At 37.4% G+C, this 13,298-nt stretch overlaps 1 protein-coding gene across 1 annotated transcript in view; it reads left to right on the plus strand.

The window, feature by feature from the left end:
* The window catches only part of LOC150090289 (6-phosphofructo-2-kinase/fructose-2,6-bisphosphatase-like), a 260,154-nt gene that overhangs the window by 113,351 nt on the left and 133,505 nt on the right, over nucleotides 1–13,298 (plus strand). Inside the window, exon 9 of the mRNA XM_090369065.1 lies at nucleotides 3,571–3,717. Coding sequence (XP_090225191.1) covers nucleotides 3,571–3,717 — 147 coding nt within the window. The remainder of the gene's footprint in view (nucleotides 1–3,570; nucleotides 3,718–13,298) is intronic.

The raw sequence follows: 13,298 nt of genomic DNA on the forward strand, positions 1-13,298 counted from the left end.
CATATGCAGTACTTCGCATTTTTCAGTGTTACACTTCATTTGCCACTTCTCAGTCCATCTGCCCAAATTTTCAAGATCCTGTTGCAGTAACACACTGCCATTACTGTCATTAACAACCCTGCCAACTTTTGTATCATCCGAAAACTTCGATACTAAGCCTAATATACTAAGATATATACTAATATACTAAGCCTATATATTTATCAATGATATTTATCAATATCATTGATAAATATACAAAACAACAGTGGACCCAACACAGAACCCTGTGGGACTCCACTAATAACATTAGTCCACGAAGAGCAGCACCCATTGATTACCACCCTCTGTCTTCTCCCACTCAACCATCCTTTTATCCATTGTAGCAACTTACCCTTAATACCATTTGGCTCCAATTTGGACAGTAGTCTTCCATGCACAACAGTGTCAAAAGCTTTCCTGAAATTCAAGTATATGATATCAAAATTATTTTTTTCAATCTTCTTTGTAACCAATTCATAATAACCAATGAAATTTGTCAGACAAGACTCTCCCTTAACAAACCCATGCTGTGCCTGAATTATTGCTGCAGTCTTGTCTAGGTGATCCTGCAATGCATCTTTAATCAGTGACTCCATTATTTTACCCGGAACAGAAGTTAAACTAACTGGTCTGTAATTACTCTTGTCACATTTTATCCCCCTTTGTGAATTGGGGACACATTTGCACATCTCCAGTCCGTGGGGACCTCCCCCCGAGTCAAAGGATGCTCTCATAATTACGGCTAAGGGTTTGCTTACTTCCTTTGCTGCCTCCTTTAATATAACTGGATAGATCCTATCCACCCCAGGTGCCTTTCTTATGCTTAACTTCTACAATTTCTCCCCCACTTTGTTCTCAGTTATTACAAAATTATTAAGCGCCCTGTTACAATTTGATAAACTTGTGGCATTTTCAAACCTTCATAACTCCTCATGTGTGAATGTAGAAACAAAATACTCATTCAGTTTGTTTGCTATCTGAGCAGGATCATCAACAGTCGAACCATCGATATCAAGTGGACCAATCAGATTTATCCCCTTCCTTTTAGAGTTTATATAAGTTTATATAGCACCATCGAGATGATCTGATAGAGGTGTATAAAGCCTTGAATGGTTTGAGCATGCTCAATGCTGATGGCATTCTTCCTCTTGCTCAGAATAATCACCTGAGAGGGGATAAATTGAAATTGAGGAAAGACAGATGTAGGAGAGATGTGCGGAAATTTGCCTTTAGCCAGCGGGTGGTTGGTTGATGGAACAGACTTCCATCCCTTGTCGTGGAATTTGATAGCGTAAATAAGTTTAAGGCTCAGCTGGACAGGTATTTCGAACGAACAGAGGGGTGAAGTGGAAGTGGTTATTTTTTATTTATTTATTATTTTTTTTTTTTGGCTGATGCTGCATAAGCTTGCTTTCTTGCATCAAATGCCTCTACTAATGCTAATGGTAATAAGTAAAGAACTCTTTGCTGTTTTCTTTTTCTTTTTTTTTTTTGCATCTTTTGCCAAGGATTTCTCATAATCTGCTTTTGCCTCTAACCTCCTTTGTGACTTTATTATAGACCAGCTTATATCTAACATAGGCTTCTGTGTCACCTGATGGTTTATATGTATCCCATGCATTCTTCTTCTCTGCCACGAGTCTAATTAGTTTATCTGACATGCATTTTGGCCTAAACCTTGAACAATATTTCTTAATTGGAATGACAAGCCTAGTAGCTTCCAAGATTAATTCTTTGAATGAAGAATTCAAAGAATTTGCTGTAGGTAACATCATCAGTTGGTTCCACTGTATAGAATTTAAAAACTGTCTGAGACCACTGTAGTCACCTTTTCAAAAAAAAAAGAAATCTTCCCTTTACCCCTGATGGTAGTTACATCTTTGAGTAAATCCCACATCAGCACATTGTTATTGCTGCCACCTAGCGGTTCCTTTACCTGCATATTCTTAATGCATTAAGAATCACTGCTGATAATCAGATCAAGAGGTATTACTTCCTCTGGTTGCCTCTCGAACATGCTGCTGTAGAAAACAATCATCTGTTAATCCACAAAAGCCTTGCTAGTGTGTGTGTGTGTGTGTGTGTGTGTGTGTGTGTGTGTGTGTGTGTGTGTGTGTGTGTGTGTGTGTGAGACCAATCCACATGTTCCACTCAATATCTGAGAAATTAAAATCTCTCATTATTATAAAATCTGATTTGCACTCCCACCTCTATTTTTCTGTACAGTTGTTCATTGTACTCATCAGAGTGAAATGAACTGTATGGAATGAACTGCATAAAATGAAATACAGTTGAAAGTACAGTACAAGTACATACAATGGTATACAAATAAAATATAGTTGGGTACAAATAATTTTACATTGCAATACAAAACAGGTAAAGTTCTTTGTACTGTAGCAGAAGTACAAAATTTATCATTATTCATTGTAATACTGAATAAGTTAGTAACACCCCTTCATTTCAGATAGTATTATTAGCCGAATTGGTATTAAGATAAGCTTTGGGTAGCAGGATCAGGGAGAGAGATATACAACTCAAGGAATCTGTATTCTTGTCACAAGCAAACTTATTAATGTCAGCATCCAAAGACTGGGCATGTGAGAGCATCTGAAAAGGCAGAAACTTATTGGTAAGTGAAAGTGGCCAAAGTGTGAGCACACAGTTGGAGTCGCTCTGAGAGAAGGCAGAGGGACTCTCCAGGAGGATAAGTCCCAGAATGATGGTGCTGAAATCTGGCCAGTGATTGTTTTAATAGTTGTGTTAAGACATTTCACCCTAATCAATGTGAGAAACCTGTGTATTTGTAGCATACTGGGCCATTGCAGTTGTCTTTTTTTTTTTGTTTGTTTATGGCCCATTTTAAGAGCCAAACCTCAGCAGCAAGAAGTGACCTGATAGTGCTAGGGAAGAAAGATGCCCATATCTCTGCAGCATATAAAAGCAGTGTATACTATGGTTTTTATATAGTTTCTGGTAGTTTTGACATCATTAATATACTGTAAATGCTGTTTGCCATTCCGTCAGAGTTGAGCTGCCTGGGTACATGGACTAGTCAACCTGTATGTGTGACCACTGAAGCAGAGTTTAGGGTCAAACACAACTCTGAAATCAGTATGCTTATTGATAACGGGGTTGGGCTTGATATGCCAGATTGGGACAATATTCTGGGATTACTACTGCTAATATGCAGTACCTTGCATTTACCAATGTTAAGTGTCAGTTGCCACTTTTCAGCCCAACTGACCAATTTACCCAGGTCTTACTGCTGTAGTATGCCTTGATTTTTGTCATTAACCACCCTACTAATCCTTTGTGTCATCTGCCATATAGTGTAGTGCTAAGCCAACTCATTGGAAAAAACATTTCAATTTTTTTTAGTTGGTAGCACTTCATTAGCTATTACTCTTACGTTTTATTTGTTTGCTCTTCTCTTTCCTGTTGCTTCCAGCCAGTGTCTATATATTCTTGTTATTTTTTTTTATATCTTATTTCTACTCATCAGAACACAATTTATTTATTTATCTGTTATTATCATTTTTTTGTGTCCAGTATGCTAAAGCTCTAGCAAAATACATCACAGAGCAAACTATTCCTAGATTAAGAGTATGGACTAGTCAGTTATGCCGTACCATCCAAACATCTTCAGGAATTTGTGCTCCTCAAGAACGGTGGAAAGCCTTGAATGAAATTGATGCAGTAAGTTTGTGCTGTATATTTGATCATATTTTGATAATTTTGATACTTTTTACTTTCACATAAGTTGTTTTGGATAACAAAGGGTTTTAACTATAATTATGGAAAATATGGCTATAACCTTGCTTGATTTTATAATTATTGATTGTTATCATTAACAATAACTTATAATAATAATTATTGCTGTGCTATTTCAGTGCCCTCATTACTGATATATTAAAATTTAACATTTACACTGGTGTTTAAAGAAAGTGCATCACCTAGGAATTTCGCATTTCTAACCCTTTTTTGCAATGGTATGTTACATTAATGACTAGCATCACAAATAGCAATATAAACAAAAGATATTTATTAATAGTTAAGGCAAAGCCAAGTAATATTTGATAGGTGCTCTCAAAATATTCCAAGATGAGCATTTGCAACCTTTATACAACAGTTTTAGTAAACACAACAATTATGGCTGAAATGTTATCAGAAACCCTCAATTTGCTTCAGTTTATCATTTTAAATGGAAAACAAAATGAAAAGTTCACCAGATGCAAACTAATATTTAGTTGAATTGCCTCTGGCCCTGATGACAGCAGCACACCACCGAGGCATTGACAAGATCAATTTCTGAAGATAATCAATCGATAGTTCATGGTTCCAAACATGAATTATGGCTTCCTGAAGTTCACAAAGGGTCTTTGGTTTCTTTTTGGCAACTGCAGATTCCACACAATGCCAACAGTTCTCTATAGGATTCAGGTCCGCGCTGTTTCCTGGCCAGCTAAGAGTTTTAATGGACCGTTCTTCCAACCATTTTTTCAACTGTAACAAATGTAAACATGTTACTGTTGAACCTCTAATGCAGAAATGTAGCTAAAGTAACTACAGAAGTGCCTACTTACACTTTTTGCCTGATGACAAGGAGCAGAGTCGTCCTGAAAGATGCAGTTACTTGGCAGGTTGAAATGGTCTCTAATGGTTGGCAACAATTTGCCTTTGAATATAGCCAGGTATCCATTGGCATTTACGGAACCTTTTATAAACTGCAGGTGATACGAAATGCACCCCCATATCATTTGGCTCATAAGGAATTTCACTGTAGACTCCATACAGTCTGGATGGTATTCTTCACCACATCTACGGTGAATCGTTTGTCTCCCATCAGAGTCATGCAGGTTGAATTTCTTCTCATCCGAGAAAATAACTGACTTCCACTGCTTGGGGGTCATGCTCCTTGACATGCATTTGACATGCTCCTTGCACAAAATTAATTGGGCCTTTTTAATTTTTTGTATGAGGAGGGGCTTCTTCTTAGGACAATAGGTTACAAGTCTATTTTTGAAGAGGTGTCTTCTGACTGTTACTGCACTTGCTACCACTCCTGTATGTTCTTCCCATTCTCTTTTCAGCTCAGACAAAGAAGCTCTGCGGTTTTTAAGGCATAAGCATTTCAAAATGTGGTCCTGTTTTGGCATAGATACTCGTTTGCATCCGGTTTCTTTTTTCCTATCAGCAGAAGCAGTATTTTTGAGTTTGGAAAGAAATCTACTCACTGTTGACTGATTACAAGACACTCTATAAGCAATACAACGGGAAGAACATCCTCCCTCACATAAAGCAACAATAGCACTCTTTCTTTGTGTCGTCAACTGCACATAGCTCACCATCCTGACACAAGCAAGAGATGACTGCAACTCTTGCAGAGTTTGCTTATATAGCTGAAAGTAACAGCTGATGCAATATTATGTCATCACCTATGCATGTCAATCTTATCTGATGCAATCTGTAAGAAATATTGCCATATACTTATGTTATTTGGATGACAATTACAATTTTAAGGGATGATGCACTTTCTTTGAACACCAGTGCAGTAGTATTTTTATATTATACTAATTGTGGTTTTGAGTATCAGCAATTTTGGTTAACAAAATTAGTATTATTGGCAAATGATTCAAGGAAGCAAGCTTATACAGCATTTTTTTTTTAAATATAAGTTTATATTCCCTTATGTGTGTTGTCTGAGAAAGACTACAGATGCCATCAACATTTAGTTTACTCAATCCATTCAGAGCCTTAAATATTTAAATCCGATCTCCTTACAAGTGCCTAGTTTCTAAGCACTGCAATAAGCAGAACTGAAGATCTTTCATGGTAAGAATACCCTTTTGTGTCCTTGACTAATCTTTTGCTTTTCTCTGCAACAGTTCCACATCCTTCTTAAAAGTGAGGCTTCCAGACCTGTATGCAGCACTCAAGATGCGACCGAACCATTGCTTTATAGAATGAGATAATTACCTCCTTGTGCTTTCTGGCAAACCTCTATATCATTGACAGAACCCCTCAACTGTCCTAGCAGTTCATCTGGACTGCTCAGAAAACTTCATTTCGGACTGTACAACTATATCTAGCTGTCTTTCATTCTTCACCACCTTTTATATGGTACCTGCTCGGTTGCTACATTATTTTGAGATTATTGCTGCCCACGTGTAATCCTTTTTTCATTTAATCATGTTAATTCTCATCTGTCACTTTTCAGTCCACATATTAGTATGAAGATTAAAGTACCACATATTAGTTTGAAGTTAGCCCATATTTATTATATTAGTATAAAGGTTACTAAATTACATGTTCTCACCCATGATAGGTTTCCTCTCTATATTCAGCTCCTTTAGTTGAATTAATGATTTAATTATATAGTACCTATGAAATATATTTAAAGGGAAAACAAAATTACCTTGTGAAATTATTTATAGATTTTAATTTATTGAGACACTTAACTTAAAAAACTTCTCCAAAGTAATTTTAACACCAAAAAGTGTACAGTTAGATTACATTTTAAAACCAGCATTGGGAGAGTATGTCTGAAAAAACTGTACCAGGCATACCAGGTTCCATAGTTGTTGTTGTTTTTGGTTTTTAGGAGCATTAGCAACTAAGGCCATATTGCTCCGGGATATGCGGTGGTCATTCCCTGACCTTTCCGCATCCTCCATATTTGGTGGTGACGGGCTCGAACCCCGGTCTAATCAAGAAGCGTGTGCTACGCACTGCTGCTCCTTCCCACGTGGCTATGGAGGCACAGGTTCCATAGGAAAACTGATATGATTTAATCTTTCTATGGATGATAAGATAGCATTCAGTAAGAATCTGGAAACAGCCAGGTTGCATATTACAGTGCTGCAAGTGCTTTGGGAGGGGAGGGGTTACCTCTTACGTGTCTCTGGCACTTAAGAGATATCCTCACTCAATAAATTTTAAATTTGTAAAATCATTTCATATGGTGATAGTGTTTAGTAACTTAGTAATTTAGTAACCTCTTAAAAGAAAAAATGTTTCATCAGAGTCACTGCATACAGTCCTTTCCGAACTGTATATAGTTTTATTCTTTTAAACTGACCAGGTCAGTATATTATTGCTGTTAACTGAATTTGTACTCATTTATCTTCTTGACTTATTTTAAAATTCTTTCCTATTTCTGTTGCATTATCTGATCTGTTTCCATTCAGTGTTCACAAGCCACAATAATTAACTGTGGTGGGTACTGTCACCAGGTCTCTTTGAACAGCTCATAGAGTTCTGTCAATGACAATATAGGAATTGTGCCATCATGGACGAGTTGATTATCCCATTTTATAAGACAGTGAGTAGGCCACCATCGTGGGTACTTCATTCATGTCCAGAATTCTCATTTTAAGAGGGTGTCGATCTCTTGGAACAGGTGCAGAGAAGAGCAGTAAGATTAGTTAGAGGGGAGGTGCACAAAAGGGTACACTTACCAAGAAAGAATTCAGTTCTGTAAATTACAGCACACAGAAACTAGGCACCTGCAAGGAGAAGACCTGATTGAAGTGTTTCAGGCTTTAAGTGTATTGAGTAAATTAAATGCTGATGGCATTTGTACTCTTTCTTGGACAGTGCAAGCTGTCTATGCCTAGAAGGTATTAGAATAATAGGAAGAGTTTAAAAAAACATAAGACAACAATTGATAAGAAAATTGGGTTAGGGAAATTACAACATAAAGTGCAAAGCAGTTTAAAAAGAATGTGAAGTTGATTATATGTTCTTTAAAAATATATTGAAATTGGGTGATGATAATAATGCACTAATAATACGTTTCTCCTAATACATTATTGCTGCTCTTCATCTGTTTATAGTTGATTTTAATACTTGAATTTTTATTTTGATATTTTAATTATCACATTTTTTTTTCTGTGGATATTATTTTTTTGAAATTCTGTATTCCTTATTGCCCTATATTTTTTATGCTTCCTGTTATTCTAGCATCTTCTAGGCTTGGAAACTTACGGTAAATATAGTATCCAGTTTTAGTACATTTTTTAAAGGAAAAATCAGATTTTTTTTAAAAATTATGTTTTTTAGCTTTCTGTTCAGCCCATTATATACATGGTTTATAGTTCCCCCCCACCATATCCAAGTCATGTTTCCAAGTTGAGCCAGTAGCCTAGCACCAGAGTTCTATGAAATCCCTTTATTCAATGGCTAGTATGCATTTCAACTTCATTCCCTACTGTGTTTTCATGCAATAGGGATTAACAGTTTTTGTCTGTGAAATAAACTTTTGATAAAATTTAGTTTTATTCTGATTTAATGCTCATTCCAAAATTAAGCAGTCACCTTTAGCTATGAATTATGGACTTTTACCTTTCAACTTTTATTTACAAAATTTTGGATAATTGAAGATTTCAGAATGTTGTTATTTAGTAGTAGTAGTGGCATGTGATGCAAGGAAGCAAGTATATGAGCTTATGCAGCATCAGTCAAACAAAAAAAAAAAAAAAAAAAAAAATCACACCATTCCCTCCAAATGCTTGTCCAGTTCCTCCTTAAATTTATTTAACCTATCAACTTCCACAATGACAGATGGAAGTAAGTTCCAGCAATTACCCACCTGCTGGCTAAAGGCAAATTTCCACACATCTATTCTACATCTGTCTTTTCTTAATTTGAATTTATGCCCCCTTAGGTTCACAATGTGAACAAGTGGAAAGATCCCATCAGAATTCAGCATGCTCAACCCATTCAAGGCCTTATAAACCTCAATCAGTTCACCACGCAGGCGCCTAGTCTCCAGCCACTGCAATTTGCAGAACTTAAGCCTCTCTTGGTAAGCGGATCTTTTCATTCCCCTCACCAATCTTGTTGTCCTTCTCTGTACACGCTCAAGCAAACCTACATCCTTCCTAAAATGAGGCCTCCAGACCTGTATGCAGTAATCAAAGGCGTGGCCTGACCATTGCCTTATATAGAGGGGCAATCATCTCCTTTTCCCTGCTAGCAAAATTCCTATATATCATTGACAAAACCCCATGACTTGCTCTGGCAGCCTGTCTGCATTGCTCAGAAAACTGCATATCTGACTGCACAATTACTCCCAGGTCTTTTTCATTTTCTACCACCTTAAGTGTAGTACCACACAGTTGGTACATTTCTCTGGGGTTACTTCTACCCATATGCAGTATTTTGCTTTTGTCAAGGTTAAACTTCAGTTGCCACTTCTTAGCCCATCTGCCCAAATTATCTACATCCTGTTGCAGTAGCACACTGCCATTGGCGCCTCCGTAGCCAGGTGGGAAGGAGCAGCAGTGCGCAGCACACGCTTCTTGATTAGACCGGGGTTCGAGCCCGTCACCACCAAATACGGAGGATGTCGAAAGGTCAAGGAATGACCACCGCATATCCCGGAGCAATATGGCCTTAGTTGCTAATGCTCCTAAAAACCAAACAAACAACACTGCCATTACTGTCATTAACAACCCTGCCAACCTTTATATCATCTGTAAACTTTGACACTAAGCCTGATATACCTTCATCACTATCATTGATAAATATACAAAACAGCAGAGGACCCAACACCGAACCCTGTGGGACTCCACTAATAACATTAGTCCACGAAGAGCAGCACCCATTAATTACCACCCTCTGTCTTCTCCCACTCAACCATCCTTTTATCCGTTGTAGCAACTTACCCTTAATACCATTGTGCTCCAATTTGTACAATAGTCTTCCATGTGCAACAGTGTAAAAAGTTTTACTGAAATCCAAATATATGATATCAAAATTATTTTTTGCATCCAGTTCCTTTGTAACCACATCAGAATATCCTATCAAATTTGTCAGACAAGACGTTCCCTTAACAAACCCATGTTGTGTCTGAATTATTGCTATTTAAGATATTATATGTCTTAATATTCTGAAAATTACGGCACATTGAATGAACTCTCTCTTAAATAGGAGCAATCATTGTATCAATTTATTTAGTGTTAGCGGCAGTTTTATTTCTTCACTGCAGAAGTTCTATTTCCATTTAGTAGTTACAGTTAACAGCAGTTCCATTTTTGATTAGGTGAGCATTAGCATTTTTAAATTGGCAAGATGTATTTCTCTTATTTTTAGGAATAAGCACACATATGTTCTTAGCTAAAATCCTTATATCCTTATCCTTACTTATCCGTATATCCTTATCCTTACTTATCCGTATATCCTTATCCTTACTTATCCATATATCCTTACTCCTGTGCATCAGTGTACCTTAGAACAATTTTTCTGAAGAATTTATTTCCTCCTGATTGTTAGATAGGTGAGCTGAAAAGGAAAAAAAAAAAAAAAAAAAAAAAATCCTCATTTCCAGTTCTTCTCTGTGTACCCCTCCCATTCCATTTTAATTTTCTGGTTTATGAATTATAGTTGTAGGTTAGCTTGTTAGTTTTAATTTTTGATTTCTTAGGTAGTCTAAAGTTTTAATGCGAATGCTTCTAGAGGGATGGGATATGCTTAAATAGAAAGGGTACAAGAATATTTGCTGATGCTATCGAGGCGGAGTTAGGTGAGTTGGAAAACTGCTAGCTTAGAGGGATACATGGATGAACAATAGCATCTGGCAGAGGTGACAATGATTCTTGCACTGCTTCTATTGAAATGCAATTGAGCAGCAGCCTGGAAAGCAAGGCAATGGGGATTTCCAGGACTGCTGGGAGTCATAGTGGAACAAATAAATACATGGGCTGTGTTAGAGTAACTAAGAGTAGAAACAGGTGCATGTATACTTGCATGTACACCAATGCTAGGAGTATAGTTAATAAATTTGATGAGCATGAAGTGATAGTCAAGACATCAAAGGCAGATATTGTTGGGATATCTGAGACACGGTGTCACACAGACATAAGCAATGCAGAATTGGAATTTGAGGAGTACAATGTGTACAGAAAGGATAGACAGGACAGGAAGGGAGGAGGGGTTATGCTGTTAATTAGAAACACATAAAATCAAAGGAAGTGCATCCAATTGACATTTGTGGACAATGCAATGTTGAGTCTGTTTGGTGTGACATAAGCACTGGGAAAGGAAAAATGAGAGTAGGTGTGTGTTATAGGCCTGATGAATATAATGAGCAGTTTTGCAGCGAAATAGATTGGGCCAGTAAATCAGAATGTCTTATAGTGGGGGATTTTAACTTTTCAGATATTGACTGGATTATGTGGGTTGGTCACTCGCACACTAGCAAGACTTTTTTTGGATTTATTGGATGACTTTTTTCTACAGTAGCATATTCGAGAGGCAACCAGAGGGAGTAATACTCTTGATCTGATTATCAGCAGTGATTATTCATGCATTAAGAATTTGCATATAAAGGAACCACTAGGTGACAGTGATCACAATGTACTGATGTGGGAATTACTTAAAGATGTAACTACCGGCAAGGTTGAAGGGAAGGGCTATTGCTTTTGTAAAGGTGACTACAGTGGTCTCAGAAAGTTTTTAAATTCTGTACAGTGGGATCAACTGATGATGTTACCAACAATGAATTCTAAAAGGGACTTAATTTTGGAGGCTACAAGGCTTTTCATTCCAACTAAGAAATACTGTTCAAGGTTCAGTCCTAAATGGGCGTCAGATGAATTAATGAGGCTTGTGGCAGAGAAGAAAAATGTATGGAATGCATATAAATTATCAGGTGACACAGAAGCCTATGGTAGATATAAACTGGTCTGAAATCATGTCACAAAGGAGGTTAGGCAGGCGAAGGCAGATTACAAGAAATCTTTGGCAAAAGATGCAAAGAAAAACACTCTAGAAGGAAAGGATGAATCAGATTGGACCACTTAACTTAGATGGGTTGACTATTGATGATCATGCTCAGGTAGCTGATAAACTGAATGAGTATTTTGCATCTACATTCACATATGAGGAGTTATTCAATGAGGGCAATGCCAGAAGTTTATCAAACTCTAACATGGAGCTAAGTGATTTTGTAATAACTGAGAGCAAAGTGGAGGAGACATTGTTGAAGTTGAACATAAGGAAGGCACCTGGGGTGGACAGGATCTATCCAGTTGTAATAAATGAAGGAGCAGAGGAAGTAAGCAACCCCTTAGCCATAATTATGAGAGCTTCCTTGGACTCAGGGGAGGTCCCCGTGGACTGGAGGTGAGCAAAAGTATCACCAATTCACAAAGGGGGTTCAAAAGGTGACACAAGTAACTACAGACCTATTAGTTGAACTTGTGTTCTGGGGAAGATAATGGAATCACTGGTTAAAGAAGCATTGCAGGATCATCTAGACAAGACTGCATTAATTGTTAAGACACAGCATGGGTTTGTTAAAGTGAAGTCTTGTCTGACCAATTTGATTGGATACTATGATGTGGTCACAAAGGAACCGAATGCCAAAAATAATTTTGATATCATATACTTGGATTTCAGGAAAGCTTTTGATACTGTTGCACATGGAAGACTGCTGTACAAATTGGAGAGGTGTGGCATCAAGGGTAAGTTTCTACAATGGATAAAGGGATGGTTGAGTGGGAGAAGACAGAGAGTGGTAATCAATGGACACTGCTCTTCGTGGAGAAATGTTATTCTCGGCATTCCACAGTGTTTGGTGTTGGGCCCATTATTGTTTTGTGTATTCATCAATTTACATTTGATGAATATCTGGATTAATATCTGGATTAAATACCTCCCACCATTCCTAACACGCTCCATTCAATGCCTCCTGTGGTCTTCTGTCAAAAGGATATCAGAAGGATTTTGATGAATCTTGATGCTAAGAAAGCTCCAGGTTCTGATGGTATTTCCCCACTTGTTCTCAAAACCTGTGCTCCTGAACTTACTCCTATTCTTTGCCACCTTTTTTCACTTTCTTATTCCAAAGGTGTTTTTCCTTCTGCTTGGAAATTTGCTCATATCCAGCCAGTTCCTAAAAAGGGTGACAAATCCCTCCCATCCAATTATCGTCCCATTGCAATTACTTCTACTCTTTCTAAAGTAATGGAGAAATCAATTAACCGCCAACTCTTAAACTACCTAGAAACCTTCCATCTGATCAACGATCGCCAGTATGGATTCCGTCAGTGTCGATCCACTGGTGATATTCTGGCTTATGATACCCATTTATGGACTAATTCAATGGAAAGGTTCGGTGAAACACAAGTAGTTGCTCTTGACATCTCAAAGGCTTTTGATCGTGTTTGGCATAAAGGTCTTCTAAACAAGCTTCCATCTTATGGTTTGCCAACTGTTTTTAGTAATTGGTTATCCAGTTTTCTCTCTGATCGCTCACTGAGGGTGATGGTAGA

Source organism: Mastigoproctus giganteus, chromosome 2 (genome assembly GCF_048544385.1).
Source record: "Mastigoproctus giganteus isolate SK-2022 chromosome 2, ASM4854438v1, whole genome shotgun sequence".
Lineage (NCBI taxonomy): Eukaryota > Metazoa > Arthropoda > Arachnida > Uropygi > Thelyphonidae > Mastigoproctus > Mastigoproctus giganteus.